The 23,759-nt window shown below is 43.3% G+C and overlaps 1 protein-coding gene and 1 non-coding gene across 2 annotated transcripts in view; both read right to left on the reverse strand.

Moving 5' to 3' along the window:
• Positions 1-534: 534 nt before the first annotated feature.
• Positions 535-23,759, reverse strand: part of HSD17B7 (hydroxysteroid 17-beta dehydrogenase 7) — a 45,156-nt gene continuing 21,931 nt past the window's right edge. Inside the window, exons 4-9 of the mRNA XM_088459045.1 lie at positions 23,236-23,350; positions 11,204-11,398; positions 9,832-9,936; positions 6,475-6,531; positions 5,925-6,023; positions 535-751 (exon numbers count right to left, since the gene is read on the reverse strand). Of these exons, the coding sequence (XP_088315171.1) occupies positions 656-751; positions 5,925-6,023; positions 6,475-6,531; positions 9,832-9,936; positions 11,204-11,398; positions 23,236-23,350 (667 nt within the window). The 3' untranslated portion in view covers positions 535-655. The remainder of the gene's footprint in view (positions 752-5,924; positions 6,024-6,474; positions 6,532-9,831; positions 9,937-11,203; positions 11,399-23,235; positions 23,351-23,759) is intronic.
• LOC148474130 (U5 spliceosomal RNA) lies at positions 17,263-17,377 on the reverse strand. The gene has a single exon (XR_015872922.1). It is a non-coding gene; the product is annotated as a U5 spliceosomal RNA (small nuclear RNA).

Below are 23,759 nucleotides of genomic sequence, written 5' to 3' on the forward strand. Positions count from 1 at the left end.
GTGCAGAGAGCTATATAACCTATCCTATTCACCCACCACTCACACCAATGTCACTGCATGCCCTGTGCAGAGAGCTATGTAACCTATCCTATTCACCCACCACTCACACCTATATCAATACGCGTCCTGTGCAGAGAGCTATGTAACCAATCCTATGCTAGTGTACTCTGGGCCAAATAACATCCCCCCCACCCTTTCGGTTGCAGTGCTTACTGTAGGATGGACAATTGAGCCTGAATATTGATCCCTAGATTGTAAGCTCCTAGGAGCAGGATTCTCCTCCCCACTGTCTCACAGCCTTCTTCTATAGCACTTCTATGATAGCCTTCACCTTCCCAGCTGTATTGTGTATGGGGAATTGTGTTGCTAATTGTTACTTGTGTTCTGTTTATATTTTGGTTACAGTATTGTAATGTAATGTTCTGTGTACCCCTTTACTGTATGTACGGCGCTACGGACCACTTGTGGCGCCCTATAAATAAAATGTAATAATAATATCATTAGCATACCACTACACCAAAGATGTGCTACACGTTTATTAGGCAGAATTATTATTTATTTTAGATGTTAAGCGCATGATTAAACAACCTGAGATCCAATATATTCCCAAAATCCAGATAATTTATGAGGTAATAGTTCTTGCTCTTCTTCGTCACTACTGATTTCCAGGGATAATTTTCTTTCTAACCTGTTTTTCTAGTTCCAGCAACTTTTCATAAAACAAGTCACTGCTTTCTGTATCAACGTCCATCTAAGTGGGACAGGAAAGAAGCATTTGTCAGAATCCACTGTTAAAATCCTTTACCGTAACTTACCTGTAAGGTGAAATTTAAACAAAGGAAGTTTTCCAAACTTTTAAAATACTACTACACCATCCATGTGTAATGACGGCAAGATATTTGTAAACAGTTTTTCCTTTATCATCAGTAGTCCAGCTGAAGCTGCCATCAGTCATGAAGAAACACAATTTAGAGGTATGTGCAGATAGTCAGGGCTCTCCCCCATGGATGCTCCACAATGAACTTACTATAGCGGACGCTGCAGGCCATGTCTAGGATTACCAGTATTATTATGTGAATGAACCATAGATGTCGGCATTAAACAGGCCGCTATCATTCTTTCTAGGAATCCGGGATCCAGGGACATCTGATATACAGGCAGTATACAGGCTGATGTGTTAAGAATAGGGCAGTTTGTTAAACTGTAAATCTAGCCATCTTAGTAATGCAGATATTGTTTCTACTGCATTGTACTAAGTTTCCCTATGTAGTAATTACATCACTAAAGATTCATTAAATCCAGTAGCATATAAAGGCGGGTATCCACTAGGCGATTGCACGATAACGACGTTGTTATCGTGCAATCGCCCGCAAATCGCCTGCAGATCGCCCGCAGATCGGGCATGTAAATGACAAAAGCGACCAGCGATGCGCATGCCCGCTGGTCGTTTTTGCCATCTATCATCGCCCGTACATGCTGGTCAACCTGACGATCAGCATGTACTGGGATGATGGATGTGCCTGGACTGAACGAGTGAACGTTCAGTCTAGCCACATCACTAGACATACAAACAACAGCACAGTTGCAATGTCGTAATCGTGCTCTCGTTTGTATGTCTATAAGTGAATACGCACCTTAATTCACAATTCTCTAGACAGAGTCTGAGTAACCTTAAAGAAGTATGTATGTGTAAACTTCTACCTACAAAGAATCTGGGCATTGCTAGAGCAGAGGTAAAGTAAACATTTGAATCTTGTTCTCTCCAAAATGAACATTTTCAGTTTTGGGCAGAATTAGCCATTAACTTGTTAAGATACACTAAGGGCTAAATTTACTAACGTGAGAGTTTTTTGAAGTGGAGATATTGCCCATAGCAAGCAATCAGATTCTAGCTATTATCTTATAGAAGGTTCAAGTGAAATGTTTAGTAGAATCTGATTGGTTCTGTGGGCAACATCTCCACTTCTAAAAAAAACTCTCACTTTAGTAAATTTACCCCTAAGAGGTCAATTCAATTGTATGTGAGTTTGTGAAAGCAAATTTACATCTTGAAATTCCCATACATTAGGGCGATGCGTGCACCTGCAAAATGCGAGATTCATAGAAATACCATTGTGGGACTCTCGGCGAGGTCACGCGACTTTTCTTAAAAAAACGACCTGGCAGAAGTAAATGAAAAAGGTGATAACTAAGATGGCAGGACAGTATACAAGACTGTTAGTGGCCATAAGCAGGGGCGTCACAAGGGAGGGGCAGTCCACATCCGGGTTGAACCCACCTAGGGGTGACACCAAGTTGCAGACTCCCCCTCACTGAAAGCATTAAGTGCAGCACTTGGCTCCTGACACTGTGGGAGCCGGCCAGCACTCCTTACAGGGAACTCCTGCACCCCTCCTCCCCCCCATTTTCCCCCAAGTAATAGACACGGGGGTTTGGGTTGTGAGGCCATGCCCTTCCTGCTTGGTCACACCCCTTTTTAGGCAGCACATGACTGCGCCATGCGCACAGCGGGTGACAAAGCGAGGAGGGATGCCACTGGCAATAAGAAAAGAGGTGGCAAGTGGCAGATTCTTGCATTTTTTTTTATTAATGATGAAAAAATTTGAAAAAGGCAGTGTATGTTTTTTTTAAACAAATTACAGTAAGCTGGGGTATAGGAGAAAGTCTGTAGAGTGATTTTTCATTGTTTTTATACAAGTTTGTAAACAGTTGGAAAAAAATAACACCTTTTATCTCCCATCTGCAATATCTAAAATGACTTTCCCATCAATACAACACCTCCAAATACCTGTCCCACATCATTTATACCTCCACATACCTGTCCCACATCATTCACACCTCCACATACCTGTCCCACATCATTTACACCTCCACATACCTGTCCCACATCATTTACACATCTACATACCTGTCTCACATCATTTACACCTCCACATACCTTTCTCACATCATTTACACCTCCACATACCTGTCCCACATCATTTACACCTCCACATACCTGTCTCACATCATTTACAACTCTACACACCTTTCTCACATCATTTACACCTCCACATACCTGTCCCACTGTATATCTCCACATACCTGTCCCACATCATTTACACCTCCACATACCTGTCCCACATCATTCACACCTCCACATACCTGTCCCACATCATTTACACCTCCACATACCTGTCCCACATCATTCACACCTCCACATACCTGTCCCACTGTATATCTCCACATACCTGTCCCACATCATTTACACCTCCACATACCTGTCCCACATCATTTACACCTCCACATACCTGTCTCACATCATTTACACCTCCGCATACCTTTCTCACATCATTTACACCTCCACATACCTGTCCCACTGTATATCTCCACATACCTGTCCCACATCATTTACACCTCCACATACCTGTCCCACATCATTCACACCTCCACATACCTGTCCCACATCATTTACACCTCCACATACCTGTCCCACATCATTCACACCTCCACATACCTGTCCCACATCATTCACACCTCCACATACCTGTCCCACATCATTTACACCTCCACATACCTGTCCCACATCATTCACACCTCCACATACCTGTCCCACATAATTTACACCTCCACATACCTGTCCCACATAATTTATGCCTCCACATACCTGTACCACATCATTTACACCTTCACATACCTGTCCCACATATTATAACCCATTATTGGGCTTTTTAGAGAAGTTCACTTGAAAAGTCATGTCTTTATTGGCCTATTTATATTATGTAAACCCCTCCAAGTCCTTGATTATTTATTGGAAGGGGTGTACCAGAGGTTCTGCACTGTCCCCTTTCAGTTTTACCTTACAATAAAGCTTTCCTCACCTATTCACCTGCTCAGGGGGTGCATTCAAAAACACACAAATTTGCTGATAAAATGCAATGCACAGGGGCAGAACTATAGAAGACAATGGAGGCGCCTCCTGCCGGACGCCAGCACTGAAGGGGCACCTCCTTCATCGCCCACAATATATTCAACCCACTTAGGGCTGTACATATGTACCCTGAGTGTCCGTCACAGCCGCTCAATACATGGCACCTCTTCCCGGCACCTGAGAACCTACCATAACCATATTCTAGTGAAGGGCTCCGCGTCAGACCATCAGCTGCCGCTTCAGTCTATCTATAGCCTGTTCCTGCACATTGGTGTTGCTGCTCCTCAGCAGCTTCTTATGCCAGCGAGACACAACCGGCGCCCCCCTCACCCACAACTCCCCGTCCCACTCCTCCCTGGCGATAGCTCTAGCCGCAGACCTGTGCAGCAGTCCTTGTGGCTCCCTCACCCACAACTCCCCGTCCCACTCCTCCCTGTCAGCAGCCCTAGCCGCAAATCTGTGCAGCAGTCCCGGCGCCCTCCTTCACCCACAACTCCCCGTCCTACTCCTCCCTGGCGTTAGCTCTAGCCGCAGACCTGTGCAGCAGTCCTTGTGGGCCCCCCTCACCCACAACTCCCCGTCCCACTCCTTCCTGGAGAAAGCTCTAGCCGCAGACTCGTGCGGTGAGCCCGAGCATAAGCGTGGCTGCAGATCTTCCAGGAGCTAGATGTCAACAAGGAGGTACCAGACGGAGCTGCGGTTAAGAGGGCATGGGAGGCGAGGGCCTGGGGTACCAGCGACTGAGTCTGGTGGCAGATCTTTGGTGTAGCAACTTCCCGGCATGTAAAGCAATTGGCAGTTGACTGGGCATTTTGTGATTTGTAGTCCTACTACAGTGGCAGTCTTACAGTATCTTAACTCAAACTCAGTTCTCAAAGACCCCACATCAGGTGGTTTTCCCCTCCAGCAGGGGTATCAGGAGGGCTCCCCACATCAGGTGGCTTTCCCCTCCACCAGGGGTATCAGGAGGGCTTCCCCATCCCACATCAGGTGGCTTTCACTTCCATCAGAAAGACTCAGCCCCATGCTAATTGCACTATACAGATCACTATTTCACTGTGACTAATGCATAGATGTATATACTCCTAATTAATTCCAGGGCTGTAGCCGAGGTCAGTCTTCATACAAACATACATTACATTCCTCAGTGCAGTCCCCATCTGTATAATAAGACAATGTTGCAATGTTGTCCCTTATCTCGTGTCTCTGGTATACAATGGGAGAGCTGTATACCTTTATATGTGTTCCAGGCACATTAATTAAAGGGGATCTATACACAACCTTAATGCAAACCCTTCACTTCTTCAGCGCTACTGTGCATGAGTGGTCTGAGTGGAGAGTGCCAGGGAGGGATGCTAGTGAATACTTTAAAATTATTGGTTGTGCGCTCAAAAACACTCATATGGTCCCATAAAAATGTATATAAAATTGTATACAATCTAGACATTAGAAAATCTAATCAGCATTCAACATACTATGTCTATGATGCTAGTGATCCCTCTCCTGGTACTTTTTGCGATCTGTAGCCCATAAGCAACAGAAGCTAACGCCATCTTTACATAGTGTTAGCTACCAGGGCCAGTCTCTGGAATGCAGACACATTCAGGAGATTCTATAAATCTGCAGATATCTCCCAAAAAAGGGTGTTTTTGACAGATATCCTACAAATGTACTTTAGCAGGCCTAATAGAAACAAATGCACATATGGGGGGGACCAAATGATAACTTGCCTTTGGGCATCTGGGATGAACTTACGCCAATGGCAATGCGAATTTGGAAATGAACTGCAAATGCAATACGCTGTGCGAGTACTGTGTGAAAACAGCTCAACCAAGCCAACTCGCTCATAACTGAATTGACCCCTAAAGGTTAGAAAAGCCCAGCGTCTGGAATAATATAAACATGCATCACAGAGCCTCACTATGTTGTCCCTGGAGTTTGCCTAGAACTGTAAAGGTTTGTTTGTTGCTTATTATACTTTCTGTAAGAAACAAAAAGAGAGACAAATACTAACCTTTATGGGTGCAACATAATTATTGCCTAATCCTGATGTGCTGCTGTGATATTTTGCCAGCGAGTTGAGAGATTCCAGTCTTTGATTAAGCAGCCACAACTACAAATAATAATAGTTATTATATAGCTTTAATAGTTATATAGTGATAGACTATATAGTGATATATCATTAAACAGCTGATAAAGTATTTTTTAAAATACTGGACATTGCTATATGGTCATTGAAATGATATAAAAACTGATAAGGGCCATGTCATACAATAGATTGTCATTCAGTCCATCTCTTACACATTGCTCACATGTTATTATACAAAGGACAAGTCCATTCATGTTCAGTTTCCATTATTAATTAGGCCCAATTATAAATATTTACCAATACTACATGGTATACAGTACCTGAGGTTTATTTTAGACAATAAAAGGGATTAGTGCACTAGAGCTTTGTATTACTCCTTGCACTCTTGTTAGTACTAATCTTTTGTGCACTCGTGTGCTAAAAAAAAAAAAAAAAATAGCAAAACTGATTCCACTTGTTCAACTATACAACTTACCAATGCCTGTGCTCCATTATATGGTGAAATGGTGAAAGAGTTTGTAAACACACGGATCTGTACAATAAAAAGAAAACATATTTGTAAAGTGCTTATTATTCAGACAATGTGACATTTTTCCCCATCAATGTCTTTACAGTTATTGCAGCATACTCAACCACAGTTTTCCTAAATTAGTTCCGTTTTTTTGTGAGTTATGTTAAGCTAATTAAAAACTAGAAAATATAAAATATTATAAATCATAAAGGGAGGAATTAAATAGTTTTATTGCACCCTATCTCCTGTATAAAGTGACGGGAGATCCGAGTGCGATATTCAATTGTTTTTTGCGCCCATGCATATAACGCATATCGCGCCAAAATAGACAGGGTTTAGCCATGTAAAATGACTAAACACATCTAAAGTCCTTCTTTTGGCGCTCAAATGTGAGTTTGGCAAAGTGCAAACTTATCGCACATTTCTGCTCATCTGCCCGGGGGGACTGAGAGCAAAAATGTGTACTCCCGAAAAGAACTGAATTCCTCCCATTGAGTGATAAACAATTGTAAAAGATAAAGAGATAGCCGTTCTTTTAAATGAATATAAATAGAACCATACCAGTTGAATGTGAGGTATCATACACTAAAGCCGGGTACACACTATCCAATTATCGGGCCGATCAGCCGATAATTGGTTGATCAGCCAGATAATGGAAAGTGTGCATGCAGGAGCATAAACGGCTTCAAGCTCCCTTGCAATGGTCAGATTGGGAGGACCTTATAGCATGTGCTGCACACACTATATCCCGAGATCAAAAGAAAGTACACACTGAACAAGAAATTGCTCAGTGTGTACAGGTGCAAAACCAATTAGTCAGATTAGAGCATTTATCAGATCAGCGGCATTTATAGGGTAGTGTGTACCCAGCTTAAGGCTCAATAGACTGGTTTATGATGGAGTGAAGGAAGGGAATTATCTCCTTCTATTCATAGCTCAAAGAGGTGCTGTCACAATAATCCAAGTTCAAAATACAGAAGAATTAAAGATGGTAGCTAAAGCGACACACTAATTAGTTGAATGGAGAATAATACTTATAATAGAAAATAAAATAAACAGAAACTAAAACTTACCTGTAAGATTCACTCAGGGATTGGTGATCGGTGGACACCTTCTGTGACCCACGGTCAGCTAATCTATGCAGTCAGCTGACATGCACTGACTTCAGTTGACCGCACAGATCAGCTGACTGGGTCACAGAAAGAGACCACCGATCACTGATCCCTTAGTACAGGGGTAGGGAACCTTTTTTCTGCAGAGGGCCATTTTGATATATAAAACATTTTTCGCGGGCCCAGTTCAGGCCACGCCCGCCCGTGTGATGTCAGGACATTACAGAAAGATTTAGACAAAATGGTAAATTGGGCTGTGACAGGCAGTTACATTTTATGTAGAAAATTGTACTGTATGGCCATGCACATTGCAATATAGAAAATAGAGTCCCACTAAAGAAAAGTAAAGTGCAAAAGAACTTGGGGTACCAGTTGATAGAAAATCCTCTGAAACGCAAAACAGGAAGATCACACCCACAGCTTAAGGAGGTCTATTATGTAATATAGTTCTAATCGTAGAGCCGCTCTCTTTACATTCCTAAACCAACAAGGAACAAAAATGTAGACGAAAAGAAACTAAAAAAGTTGGGAGTGAAGCAAATAAAAGCAGTTCTTTTGTATCCGAGATAAACCACATTGCACTGCAAGGGGTACACATGCTGGACAGCTTTATTTTTATACTACAGGTTAGATTTGAGCTTGGACACACCACTCTCTCATCTACAGTATATCTCTCTGCTCAGTTTAGGCCTGCCCCTCCTGCAGTGCAACAGGGTTCTGCCAAGGTGCACAGTTACTTGCTTTTGTCTGCATTGCTCCCAACTCAGAATCATTCCCATACTGTCAACATTCCCTATACAAAACAAAGTTTGAAATCTGTTACTTCCCCCGTTATTTCAGTAATACATGCATATATTGTATGTCACAGAAATTTTACTAGAAGTGATCAGAAAATAATTGCATACATTCTTATCTACTAGAAGCTTCCTACCTACATTCTAAGTACAGATGTCTCCTCATACATCATAGCTGCAGTAGTGTCAAACAGCCCCTCTCGGTGCACCAGGTTCCATGCAACTCTGCTAGCACCAAGTGTCTTTTTTGTTGGAAATGTGTTATGAGCCCTTATTCAATTTGAGGCTGGACTTTTCGCCTCCTTCGCCTGTTTTCCAGACGGAAAAGTATCACGCGCGTGCCCGCTTATTCCCCCTATTCAATTCCAAAGTTGGCGAAAACGGGAACAGGCGAAACTTGGATCAGCGAAAAAATACGGGTATTTTTGTGAAATAATTGTAGGACCCCCCTAAAGATGTAAAGACCTGGGGGATCACTATGGGTACCCCCATTTTTGCCTGCAGAAGAAAGTCGGGTTTTTAAATAGCTGCGGCAGGTGCTTTTTTCCCCGACTTTGAAGAAGTGATGCAGAAGAGCACTTAATTTTTTTTTTCTTTTTAAAAGTGGTCCCATCAAATTTGGGGTACTTGAAAATGGGTACTAGCATATTTTTAAGTCCCTAAACTAATTTTTAAAAAATTCTGCAAAAATGCACCTGGTGCTACTCTGGGCAATGAAGAAAACCTGCCACATATAAGGGAACCCCTGTGGATTTAATTTTTCTATTTTAGAAGTGATGCAGAGGGGCACTTTGGGGTCTTTTTTTTTATTTTTTTAAATGGTTCCATCAAATTTGGGGTACATGAAAATGGGTGCAAGCATATTTTTAAGTCCCTAAAATTATTCTTTTAAATTCTGCAAAAATGCACCTGCCGCTGTCACCCGCATTGAAGAAAACACCTGCCGCATACTTCCGACCCCCTCTGGAATCTATTTAACTATTTTAGAAGTGGTTTTCCTATTTTTTTTTTCACCCCAAAATTTTAAAACATTTTTTGGGGTGTCCCAATTTTTTTTTTTTCATTTTTTGACAGAGATCATTTTAAGGGGTCATACCCAAGGGTGCAGGCTAATTTTTTTTAAGACTGCACCCCTAAACCCCAATTCTGCATTTTTTTTTTGCCAGCTAAAGTCAATGGAATTGAATACGGGGATAATGAAAATAGGCGAAAATTACGTCATCGGCGATAAATCTTCGCCGATTCCGACATTTCGCCTCAAATTGAATACGGTCCTTAGTCGCAATGCGCAGAGACTGCGAGGATTAATATGATATGCAAGGCGTATTGAGGCTAGATGTATGAGGACACATTTATAGATAATTATAAGCTGTAGCTGAACTACAAAGACGCCATTTTAATTCTCATTTACTCACCAACCACAAAAGTGGCATGATTAGTGTCCAGAATAATGACGGCATGATCCCGTACGTAAGATTTGTCAGAACAAACCCTGGACATACCACGCTGGAATACATGCCCTGTAGAGAAGAATGATTTATTATTCATGCCAACTCAGAATACCACATACAAAGTAAAAACTATAACATGAGGTAAGATTTCTGGTATGACATTTATACCAATAAAGTGGTACTAAGGCACACACAAAAGTCGTTTTAAATGTAAGAGCTATTACAAACATTCTCAAATATATATGTGCAAGAAATGTTTCAGGAGCTTCTCAAAACTAAAATGCTGTTATGCATGAAAACAAATTATTCTCATGTCTGATAGTTCTGCTACTGCTGGTAACCTGCAGTCTATAAGCTACGGAGGGTGACAAGCTCCCAATAGGAGTGAGGATAAAAGTAACCGTTTTAGATTTTTAAAATAGCAGCACCTAACTATGGCTGTGTTTTGTTTTTTTTGCATATTACCGTACTTAGAATTTGGTCTGTATTGGGCTGCCCCTTTTATCTAGATTTACTCCCCATTTTGACTGACCAATTAAAATAAAGAATTATAAAAAACAAACAAACAAAAGAAAAAAAACAGCACCTATAAAAAGGCAAAACCCGCTCTCTCTCCTCAATTATTCTTTTGGCTTAAAAGTAAAATAAAATATATCTAGTCACTAAATGTTATAGTAATGTGACATCAGTAAGGTCAAAGCTGTAACATTAACACAAGAAGTAGACCAAGAATAAACTGAATGAACAGATACGTTCCATGGCAATAGATCCTCAATGAATAGCTTAAAATACATTTAATTACATCTACACAGATGGTCAAATAAAAAAATATATTAGCTTATTTTCCTCATCATATCACATTGCTCTGACAGGACTTCGATAAATGACTTGTAGTTTTCCCTAGAGCTCGTCCCGCTGTGACAGTCACTTCTTAATCTCTGGGAGCCAATCAGTGGGTATGTATTCATAAAGTCTACATTCACAATGTCAACACCAGAATGTTGACATTCATAATGTCGATGCTGATATAATGTTGACAGACAATTTTAGGGCTAGGGTTAGGCTGTGGTTCGGGGTTAGATGACAAGTCTATGCAAAAATCGCACTGTCAACAGGCCGACTGTCTACATTCTGTATGTTGACATTCAGAACATGTCGACATTCTGGATGTCAAGATTCTGAATGTAGACTTAATATACCACACCCGTGTGGCTGCAGGATCACTGTGACAATCATTCACTATGATCCATTTCTTATAAAACATTATAAACATTGTCCACAGCCATTTTAGGCCTTATCAGAACTGTTACAGAATGACTAAATTCAACAGCTTTACCTCCTTGTTGTAATGCTTATTTAATGCGACACTCAGCAAATCAGTAGCATATTTAGAGGAGCTGTAGGGTTCCTGGCCTTGGCGGTGCTGATAGTCCACGAGACTGAATGCAGACCTCCTCGCATTGCTAGATGATGTCCAGATAAGATGAGAAGGACTATCCATGTGACACAAAAGAGGTTCAAGATCTTTAATCTATGACAGATGAAAAGATGTGGGATTACAGGTGCAAATTCGGGACACTTTATACACAAGCTATACAGTATTAATCAACATAATGGTATGGCATTTCGCTACCCAGCTATTCTCTAGAAAAAAATGTTAAATAGATTTTGATACCTGTACACATGGATTAATGCAGAGTGAAAACTATCCCAGTTGCTGTAGTGAATCATGTGTATTTACAGTGGGTATCCCCAGACTAATGCTTGTATCTAGAAGTGCTACGGGGAGATAAGTGGGCATTCTAATGTACAGCAAGTAACAATGAGAATATGTTCATGGAAAATGGTAACATACTTATACAGACTGGGACACAGACCCATATATAACTGAGAAAGACAAATTATTTTCGGCTGCTCTGGACAGGTTCAAATAGCTGATCATTATGAGGAGGCGGAAGGTCACTGGCACTAGCGCACCGCTTATGATGGTCTGTTTGTATGTATATACCAGAGGTTCCCAAACGCGGTCCTCAAGGCACCACAACAGTCCAGGTTTTAGAGATATCCATGGTTGAGCACAGATGGTTGAATTGAAAACACACAGAGGAAAAACCTCACAATGGCGCTAGTGTGACTCTAAATTCTTACAGCTCTCCACAATCAAGGGAAATAAATGTGATCCTATAGAAATTCTGTGACACCTCAATATGGTTGCTGCTACTAACGGATAAGGGGCTGAGCCTTATCTAAAGTAAACTCAACAGAAAAACACTCAAAAAGAAAGAGCGCTAACCATAAGTAATATCACAGTTTAATGATCTTAGTAATAAGCATTCAATAAAAAAAGATAATAAAATGAATAGACATGAGTAAATATTCAGCTGATCACAATATAAGTGGGATTGAGCCGTGCACGGAGGGCATACTCAATACTGTCAGTAATTATTATCCTGTGAATTACAGGCTGACAGTTATCTCAGACTGCTTGGAATAATTATTAAGGTGATTTAACCTGCGTTAAGGTGGGTACACACCTGACAGATATCTGCAGATGATGGTCATTTATACACACTGAACAGCCATTATCTGCTTGTGCCCTCGGGTCCCGGCGGCCTGGGGGTGTGCCCCGCCCCCCTCCACGTGGCTGCCGCTGTGTGTGAAGACATATCTCTCCATTGGCTGTGCTGCACAGCCAATGCGATATGTCGGTGAACGACGACGTTCGCCGACATCGCGGGTGCACACTGGCCGACGTGCAGCAGATATATTGGCCGATCAATTGATCGGCCAATGTATCTGTCAGTGTGTACCCAGCATAAGACCTATTCACAACCAAAAGTGTTTACCAACAGACTGCCAGCTGATAATCAGCCTCAGGACTGACTAATGGAAGATTTTTGTTGCCATCAGATTGAGACATTACAGATAGTTTGTTACCATTTACCTTAATAATTTTTCATCTTGCTACAAACAAACTGCCGCAAGATAGGAAAACTGCACGAATCCACACACTATGAGAAGTTCTCAATTGAAGTTCATAATACCAATTTTGTGCAATAACCTTTTTTTAAGAGGAATCTATATGATACCAGATGCTTGAGGCTGTTCATATTAATTTAAGATCACCAATATATGGCAGAGTCCAGATGTGTTTTGTTTTTAATCACTTTCTATCTGAATGGGAGAACCAGTAGATTAGTTATCACATGTATAGTAACTGCACACATGATTAGGAATTCATGTTTTTTATTGTACTTTTATATTGTATCTAATTGATTTTGCCAATCATTTTAAGTTGGAATTGGATATTGTGATTAGCTGAATATTTACTCATGTCTATTCATTTTATTATCTTTCTTTATTGAATGCTTATTACTAAGATCATTAAACTGTGATATTACTTATGGTTAGCGCTTTCCTTTTGAGTGTTTTTCAGTTAAATCAAATTGACTGAGGCACTAATTAAGTCACCTGTGGTAAAGCATGGTTATGCTTAAAACATGGACTGCTAGGGTGCCTTATGGACAGAGTTCGGGAACCTCTGATGTATACTATGGCTTCCGACCGGGAAGCATCTTCAGCTTTGGATATAGGTGGAAATAAGCAGTTTTACATGCACCCATAGAGATCATAAATTACGCAATTGATACGGCTTTGTCTTGCAAAATAATATAATTTATTTAATAAAAATTGAGCAAAATAGACACAAAGAGGCTAATGTAGTGTTGGGTCCATTTGCATACCATATGAAAAAAGGGAAAAAACAGGATTTTGGTACTTACCGATAAATCCCTTTCTCCGATTCCACAGGGGACACTGGAGTTCAAGACAGTGGGGTATAGACGGTGGTAGAGCAGAGCCTGGCACTTTAAGTAATTCTGAAGTGTGACTGGCTCCTCCCCCTCTATGCCCCATCAGCCCCAGTTTAAGAACTGAGCCCGAGAGGAGACGGTAGACAATAGGAAAATGAGGAGAAGGAGAAGACCACAGAACGGAACAATACCGACTGAAGAAGAACAGAGGAACCCTCTGCAGGGAACACATGCAGTCACACAACTAGATAAGGACCCAACAAAACGGCAGGAACGCAGCGCTGGGCGGGCGTCCAGTGTCCCCTGTGGAATCGGAGAAAGGGATTTATCGGTAAGTACCAAAATCCTGTTTTCTCCTTCATCCACTAGGGGACACTGGAGTTCAAGACAGTGGGGACGTCCCAAAGCCAACCTCCCGGGTGGGAAGCGCGGAGTACTTGCCGACCTCCCGGCCAACCGAAACAGGGACAGCCCAAGACTGGAGGCATGTCGTAGAGCCAGGAGACAATCAGAGCTCCTTGCTGAACAGTCACAGACATTCCACAACTTACAGCGTAAATTCAATGGAATACGGCTAGAGAGAGTACCCGCAGATGAAAAGCATCAGAACACCGTAAGCTCAGCCAAAAACAGACCAAGCAAGACCGTTGGGAGCAGAAAACCCCAACTAGAATCCATAGAATGGCAGTAACATGAGAACAAAACTCGAGAAAACCGTATTAGCGACAACTACAGGAAGCTGCAACAGTCTCAGACAGCAGAATCCCAGCACTGCGGGACATCATATAGATAAAAGTATAATGAGACCAATATACAGAGACAGAGCTGGACCTGTCCACAGACTCCTAACAAAGCAAACAAGGAGGCAAGAATCACGACCTAACAGTCGCCCTGAACCATTCTCGAGGTCCAACTACTAAAGGGTTGGTAACCAGTGGAAGGTTTAAACCATAGAAGTTGTCAACGAGTGGAGATCCCACTGGCATGAGGCAGAGGCGGATACGAGAGGATTGAGACTACAATTCCTTCCAGTGGGTCAGACGGCAGTACCACCCATCCTGTCAAACAGCAGACAACTTCCTTCATGATGGTAGAGTGTAATCAGTACCAACAACTGGCCTGAACATAGTATGAAAACACCCAGGATACCCTTAGCAGAAAAAGAGCACGGATGCCACCTCCACCCAGGGAGAGCTACCAATATAGGGAAGTATCCCATCCGCAAGGCTAAAGCACTAGGACAACTATGAAGGTACCATTCAGGTACCTGTCAGTGTGCTGAATTATCAACAGATACTGAACAGGAAACAAACCAGGCCCCCTGTATGGAACATAGGACTGTCACACTTTATAGTAAAGATGTGCATTAGCCCATAGATGTACTTCAGTCCATAACCCCAACAGATTCCAGTAGAATAGGGTCACAAATCTCAATGTTGCAATTATGCACCCACACACCAGGAAAGCTCTAAAGTGTACAGCCAACTGATTTAAAAGAGCGGAAGGCTGCTAGGACAGCAACTAGGGTGCATAAGAGAGAACAACAGCTATGTCAGGATGCATGAAAAAGAAAGCATCTGCCGAGGCATTAGTGGGGTAAGCCCGCTTACCTGTGAGCGACCAGAAGCCCTCTGGACGCTATGTAGGATGTCACTGACCTTATTCATCTCACAGCAAACCACCACGTCAGGTACAGAGAGTAGCCTCAGTGGCAAAGATCAATGCTCTACAGCACGGACTTCAGTCTGGAGATGCTGCAGAAGAAAATACTGTAGAAACTAGCAAATTGTTAATGGAGACAAGAAGGTCGTACAACAGGACGCTATACCTGAGCCTGTTCCATTAGGGATATGTATCCATATAGAGATTACACATACCCCAAAAACGGTCTGCTAGTGTACCCTTACATTAACACTTATAATGGTGAAGTGTGTATTACGCCCACAATCTGATACAACCCAGGCCAGACCCTGCCTATATCGACGGGTGGCCCTAGGCCTCATGTAAATTAACTAAATAAGCCATGAGGATGGAATAGATCCTGGATTCTCTATGTACTGATAGGAAATGTACCCAAGTGACCTACAGATACCTATTGTAGTGAGATATGCGACAAGACAATAATATAAGGTACCAGAATCGATACCGAGAAAGGTACCTGTACATAGACATAGAATGCGTTAATTATCCCAAGTAAAGAAGAGATATATCCGTAGTGATAACGCCAGTCAGGGGCAAAAACAGATTTCTCCAATTATTAGGAAAATTCATACAAGGAACGGGAATATATCAGTATATATACACATTCACACATATAAACATAGCTGCATGAAAAGGCAAACTCTCTGAAAGGAAGAGTTAGTACCGACATAGTAAGTCACTTGTCAAACTCCTGCACCAGGAGATCCGCACGCTACATTACATATATATATACACATATACACACATACACATATCCCGCACCAGGAGATCAGCATGCTATATCTATATATACACACATTGCATTCCTAGTGTCTTACAAGTTTGTTACTAAGTGCGCCCTAGAGTGTAGTTGTAATTAATAGGTCCCCTGAAGTGGACACTGTAGATATAGACTGATGGAAACAGGACTATAACCCGAGGCGGGTGTAAGTACATATCCTTATATACATGTGTGGACATACAGGAAGGCCCCTGGACATGTATAGAGTCCATACTAAAAGCAATGCCGTAGGAGTCTCTGACTATCCTATGTAAGCTGCAGAACATGTCTCTAATCTATAGAGCCACCATATAATATGTATGGATATAAGCGACAGCTTCTGGTAAACCCTGGCAGCTTTCCAGACGTGGAATAAGATGTATCTTAATGAATGTGGAAGTATAGGAATACCTACACATATCCATAATTATATACATAATATACACACACCACCCAATCCCTAGGGAGAGATGGTGTAAAGCGGAGTTATAGAACAAACTACCAGATCAGGAGAGTCCAGCCTCCCATCGCAGCATCCTCTTTAAATATACTAGGTATCAGACATAAAACTGATAAGAACATATCCTACCCCTGCTTTAATGGTAAGGATAAGAAGCAATATATATATATATATATATATATATATAATAATATATACATATACACACACACATACATCTGTATATACACACACACATATATATATACTTAACACATACATAAATCCCTACATGCCTACGCGTACCTACATACAAGATTAGTAGGTGGCGATATAATTTGAAAAATATAACACGGGCAATAGTTAGAAGGAACTGAGCCCCAGGTCTAAACGCAGGGTTAGTACAAAATACAAGTATATACATACATGTGGCTTACCTCCACACAGGGAGACTACTCATGTGCCGCGCGTGGACGTCATTCTGCTACGGTGTTGGGGCAGGAAATGTTAGCAACGTACTATCCCAGACTGATTGCGATCCTGGGACTCTTCCGTTACCGGTGTACTCGCTTTATCAGGTGTGCCCTTCTGGCTCCAGATGATGGAAATCAAAAGATGACCTCAGTGATGTGAGACAGCAATGCCAACCACTACAACGGCCATACGTTACTTCTTGTGTGTGCAGCCCAGCAGCTGCCGGGCATCAAAAAATTACATGAAACTCATGATTGTTCCTCTCCACGGAAATCTTAAGTAAAAGGCGAAAGATTTATTCGATCTGAAGAGAAACCACAGTATAAGGGAATAAATAAGATATAAATCCCTATAGATGCACAGATGCATACCTTCTAAGGTAAGCACCGAAGGCTGTTGAGATTTAACATATGTGCAGCCACATATGTGCATGAGAAGAGTACGGCTCATTCTTAAGGCGAGCCAATGTGAGGCATAAGCCTGGGGATGGGACGCACCCTTGTGCTAACCTTGGGTTAAAGATATGCAATAACCGTCATTTCTGGCAGCAGCCAGAACAGTGGCCCCAACTATTTAGGCAGAGTGATCTCTGGCAGCTATAGATGCAAGAAACACACTGCATTATTCTGTTACACATCAAGCATATTTGCCCCAGATGTTCAATGTAATAAGCCTGTCGCACCTGGAATACCCAGGCGGTCTCCCATCCAAGTACTAACCAGGCCTGGCGCTGCTTAGCGTCCAAGATCAGACGAGATCGGGCGTGTGGCCGTAGGCGCTGATAGATATGTGGTGGGCAAAGTGGCATGGACACAACCTCTATATTAGGCTGTGGCATGTTCCTCCCCGTGCTTCAGGGTGCCTGGGACCCGGACACTCACTCTATAATAGTGGCGGCGGGTCCTTTTTTTTTTATTTATTATATAATATTAAACCAGTACACTGCCCAGTTCCGTAGGGGAACTACTTGCAATATAACCGAGATGAGGCAGAGCCAGATCTCTATAAGGACTGCAGGTTAAAGTACAAACTCCACAGTTGTGCCGTTAAACCTAATAAGACCAGGTGCTGTAGGCTTAAGGAAAGAAAAAAACGGTAGAGGCCATATGCAAGCACAGGGAGAACATACAAACTCCAAACAGCTAGGGCGTACTGGGAATAAAACCCACAACCCTGTTAAGGGTTGCACCCCCCACACAACTCCAGAGTGAGGATGCAGGTGATGCTGGCAATAAGCCCCGGCTCCTTTTAAGGCAGGTGCATATGCTAATAATACTCCTGGAGTATGGCGGCATCTGTGCAAGCCAGCATGAAGTAGACTCTGCCCCTACTATAATAAGCGGGCGGGGCGCAAACAATGTATAGCAGGCATAAAGCGAGTGGTGGAGCGGGAATGAAATAGACAGCGCCGGTGCAATCTTCATACAAGCACCGGCGCCGCAACCCGCAGCCGAGAGCGCTGTGAATAACAGCCTCGCTCCCTGGCGGCTGTGTGCAGAAGCCAGCGCTCCTACAAGCACCAGCGCGGCAGGGAACAGCCGCGCTGAGTAGCTCCCTAAGCCCCGCCAATTGGTGCTATGTAGACTCCCTTATGGGAGTAGCGGGGCGCGGCAGGCTCCCTCCTCGTGGGGATAGAGCAGAGGGAAGATTCGGCTCTCGTGAGAGCAGCAAACAGAGCGCTGTCAGGCTCTATAAAGTAAGACAGCGCTCATCGTGCAGGGATCAGGCATGCTGCTAGGCAGCAACATTACAGACTGTCTGAACAGTCTCCCTGTACTGGTATCCGCGCTCTATGCGCGGTAGCTCCGCCCCTTGTAATAACGCTAGCGGCGTTACAGGATTCCAGGAGGGGATATACTACAGTATATGCCACATGAGCCTGGGAGGGGGCGGAGGGGCCGCAGATTAAACTCCGTTTCCCATAAGGGGAACAGAGCTATACTTACCACTGCTGGCATCAGGGCTGCGGCTAGGCATTCGGAAGCACGGACACAGCCTCTATATTAAGCTGTGGCGTGTCCTCCCTGAGCTACTGCCAGTGTGCCTGGGACTCCGACACGCACTCTTTTTTTAGTGGTGGCGGGTCACCTGATGCCTCCATGTAGCAGGCTGACAGACGCAGTACTCTGTCAGCCTGTCCTCAATGCTTTGTGAAAGCTAGAAATTAAAATAAAGGAAAATAAAAGAAAAAATACTAAGAGTGGGCTGGAGCTCAGCCCTATGTGACCGGCTCTCTCGGGCACATTCTAAAAACTGGGGCTGATGGGGCATAGAGGGGGAGGAGCCAGTCACACTTCAGAATTATTTAAAGTGCCAGGCTCTGCTCTACCACCGTCTATACCCCACTGTCTTGAACTCCAGTGTCCCCTAGTGGATGAAGGAGAAATTACAGAATAAAAAGAACCGTGCTAGATGATCTGCATGCTGCACTATGAGGAGTCAGTGCACAAAAGATTCCTGAAGATGGATGATAGCTGCCAGTCACCTGTAACGGGGTGCAATGAGCTGCCACCGCAAGGACTAGAGTTCTTTTAGCCGCTGTCTACTTTGCCAGAGGTAGAGAAGCTGCCGGAGGGAAGAGTCTGCCTTCTGTACTGCCGGCGAGGATTGCTGGAAGATCCAAAAGGTCCCAGCAAGAGGAACCCACCTAACGTCTGCTGCCTGGAGGAGTGCCCGCGGAAGGGAGGACCCCTGCCAGAGGAGTTTGCTGACCGGGCTTGAAGCAAAGCACCTGCCACTGCGAGGAAAACAGCTGCAGCTGCCATCTGGAGAGGAAGACCCCGTCGATGTGATTGAAGGGACCACTGGCCAGCCGCAGACAAAGCAGGGGACAGCCCCAGGAGAAGAGAGCTGGAGGAGTGCGCTGCTGGTAGGGGCCGCCGGCAAGAAGACCCTGAGCTGCCCAGGATCGTATCACCACTGAAGGCGAAGATGCGCCCAGACAGCTACAGAGGAGGCTGCTGTCGCCCGATGCCCAGGACCCCCGCCTTGCCCTGGAAACGTGCTCGTTACCCGGATCTCACTGAGCGGCTGAGGATTCAGACCCTGCTTTGCCGGATTTAGCGCGGTCTAGTGCGGTGCACAGCATCCCAGGCTCACGGCTGCTGTATCCTAGAAATCGTATTGGGCTGAAGAGCCCATGGAAGTGGTGAGACTGTGGGTATCCCCTCATCCGTTCCTCAAAGTCCCTTTTAGTGGGTCTCTTGTCCCCTCCTAAGTGGCTGCTGCCGTGCAGTTGTTGCTCAGAACTTACTCCTGGGCTCGCACAGATTGTTTACTGAATTCTAGCCTACAATTGTGCTGAATAGAAAGGGGGTAGTAGGGTCATATCACCCCTGTCCTTTGCTCTCATATGGGTTTCTTGTTTGATACAATGTTTTGTTCTGTATTGCACCAGCTCATATCTGGTGCAACTGTTTAAATTGCTGATAAATATTTATATGTTGGTTGTCTTTAATGCATTGTGTGCGCACCTGCAGATATTCATTTAAATGCACAATTCTCTAAAGGTCTTATATAATGTACATATGCTGGTAACTATTTACATGTTGGTTTTCTTTAATGTATTGTGTGCTCACCTGCAGATATCATCTAAACGCTAGTTTTTCCTTATGCATTATTGGTATGTTTGCTGGTATTCACTTGATTTGATCGCTAATTTTTACAAAAGCCTTATATGTATAATTGTTGGCCCATGATGTAATTGTTAGCTGGGCTATTACTTCTGTAGCAGATTCCCCACCCCTGCGTGACAGCTGGCAAAACTCCCATGGTAGTGAATTGTGCATTTTAGTTTTTGCAACTGAATTTACATATTTTACTTTGTCTTGCTTTGCTCTTGCTCAAAGCCACATAGACTGTCTCACGCTGTTGTATGCAAAAGGCCGGTCTCATTCTGCAACTTCACCTGTGCAAAAAAGGGCATGCTAACCTGTGACGTGTTCTTCAGTAGCCAAAGCCACATAGACTTTCTCACGCTATTGTATGCAAAAAGCCTGTGTGGATTGGCTAAGAAGTAAACGTCACAGGTAGGCATGCACTGTTACACAGGTGTAGCTGCAGGATGAGATAGGCTTTTTGCATACAATAGCGTGAGAAAGTCTGTCATCCTGCAGCTACACCTGTGTAACAGTGCATGCCTACCTGTGACGTTTCTTTTAGTGACAAAGTAAGGCAATGCAGATGCTTGTCCATTTTCGCATACATAAGACTGTTGTTTTGCAGCTACACCTGTGTAAAAGTACATGCCTACCTGAATTTGGGACCTTTTGCTGTGTTTTGCTTTTGATTCTTGGGTCTGCAGCTTGTACCATCTCCAGCACCTGCTTTTTCAAATTCTCTATTCTTTTCATACCTTTTTAGTTGCCAGCTGGGATCACAGGAAATCAGACAGGAGGGTACTACTTCCCGGGGATTCTTTCCTCTTATAGTGTATGCTAGGCATTGCCATTTCCTACGCTGTAACCTTGTAATTCTAAAAATCTGAAATCGTTTAAGTTGTGTAAGTACACATACCTAGTTACATTGTAGATAATATTGTATTTCCATTTTTAATCTTCTGGATCAACGGTTTCACTCGTATTTTATGCAGATATTATTTGAAATGTCTGTTAGAAGTTTAATTATTGCAAAAAATAAAAAGAAGCTGTGTTTTCTGTTCATAGGGGAACCTTAGGCTTGTCTCTCTGTCACGGTGTGTCCTAACTCAAAGACGGAAAGCTCAGCCAAAAGCGAGTAAACACCCACAGCTGAACCTGATTCTAGTGGTGCATCTGTACAAACACCCAGAGCTTCACACATGCACAACGTATGCCCATATTTAGGGATGCATGAATAACTCATTTGCAGCCCCTTTCACGTAGAGAGGCAGATCTGGGGAATTAACATGCAACAAGCAGTAGTGTGAGTGTGCAGAAGCAATGCAAGGATATTTAACAGTAATTCTAAATAGCAGAATAATAACACAATGCTACTAAAATGGTGTAACTAACATCTAAAGAAAGATATACAGATATGTCCTTATACATTGTTGCTGCAGTCGCGCCAAACAAAACTTCTTGGTGACCCAGGTCCCATACAAGTCTGCTTGCACCGAGCGTCTTTTTCACCCAAAAATGCGTTTTAGTTGCATCACTAAGACACACCAGGAGACTGCAATGATTAATTTGATATGCAACACTTGTATATCTGTGTGCGACTGAGTCTAAGGGGTATATTTACTAAAGTGTGTGTTTTTAGAAGTGCCCATAACAACAAGTCATATTCTAGCTACCGTCTAGATAAATGATAAGAAGAATCTGATTGGTTGCTATGGGCAACAACTCCACTTCTATAAACCCCCACTTTAGTAAATATACCGCTAAATTTGTATACGAAGTGCTACGATGCAGCGGCCACTTTTTTCCACAAGGTCTGTTGTGCTTCATTTACACAGACTCAGAGCCTGATTCAGCAGCATATGCAACGAGCGCAGATAGAGCGATTGTTTACCTTCGAGCATGCATATACAGTAAGCACTGTGGTTACGGCAGCACAGAGAAATCCATAGCAAAGTGAGTGACAGGCTGTCAGCTTTTGCAGGTGGTGATGGGGGGTGTTATAAAAACGCAGGCGTGTCTGTCCGTTTGAACGCCGTTTCATGGACGTGCATATATCAGCCACTGCGATGACATACGCAGCATGAGAGCTCTCTGCGTGCAAGGTGACTTGCGGTGTTTGCAACTGGTCAGACTTGTTGTAAATGCTGCATACCTCGGCGATGTGCGTCAATGGTACCAATGTTGTTGCAAAACAGCGACATTGGATGGATGAGAAAGCAGCAAGGGGCCTCTTTATGTCGGCTGAGCTGTGGCAGGCATGAGCATAATTTTCGAAGCTGTGTCCGTATGTGATCGCAGCTGTGATCGAAATTTCGTGCACTGCTAAGGCCCTTAGACACAGATATGCAAGCGTCTCATATTAGATTAATCAGTGCAGTCTCCTGGTGCGTCTTAGTCACATTACATTACGACTTAGACACATTTTTGGTAGAAAAAAAAACCGCTCAGCGCAAGCAGAGTCGCACAGGACCTGGAGGCTTATTCATGCCAGGCGTCTTGCGATGCATGTCGTATTGAGGCTAGATGTATGAGGACACATCTGTATGTTCCAAAGGTTAAACATGGCAAAAAGTCTATTGTTACCAGTATAAAATGGCCAAATACGTTGGTCTCGAAAACTTCCTGCAAGCCATCCTCTGTTACCCTGTCCTCCTGGGTCAGAAGTCCTTCTGCTGTTGCAAACATACTGATGGCTTTCCTGTGGTGAAACAATATTCACTTTATGTATACTGTACATGGGCAAAATGCGTATTCCTGCGTCCATATTATTCAATTTAAATATTTCTGGCTTGCGACTCCTTAAGGGAGAAGAGGTGGAATGGGCAAGGGGTGTTTCAACCTAGGGCAGGTACTGTGAAGACATGTCAGGAGGTGTACCTGCTGCAGGGGATGTACCCCTGGAGCTATGGACCTTGCAAGTGAAAAAACAAAAACTGAAGTGCCCTAACCCTAAAAAAGCACCAGACTTTAACAAACTGGGCTGGTGGCACTGTACAAGCAATAAACAACCCTGCGCTAAATTTACTCAGGCTCCTCCCATCACCCCTTTCAAGGTGGGTGTTGTTTAAAGATAGCTGCCAGCATTTTTGCTATTACACCAATGATCC

The sequence above is a fragment of the Taudactylus pleione genome, unplaced genomic scaffold (assembly GCF_031769625.1).
Source record: "Taudactylus pleione unplaced genomic scaffold, aTauple2 ptg000889l, whole genome shotgun sequence".
Taxonomy (NCBI): Eukaryota; Metazoa; Chordata; class Amphibia; order Anura; family Myobatrachidae; genus Taudactylus; species Taudactylus pleione.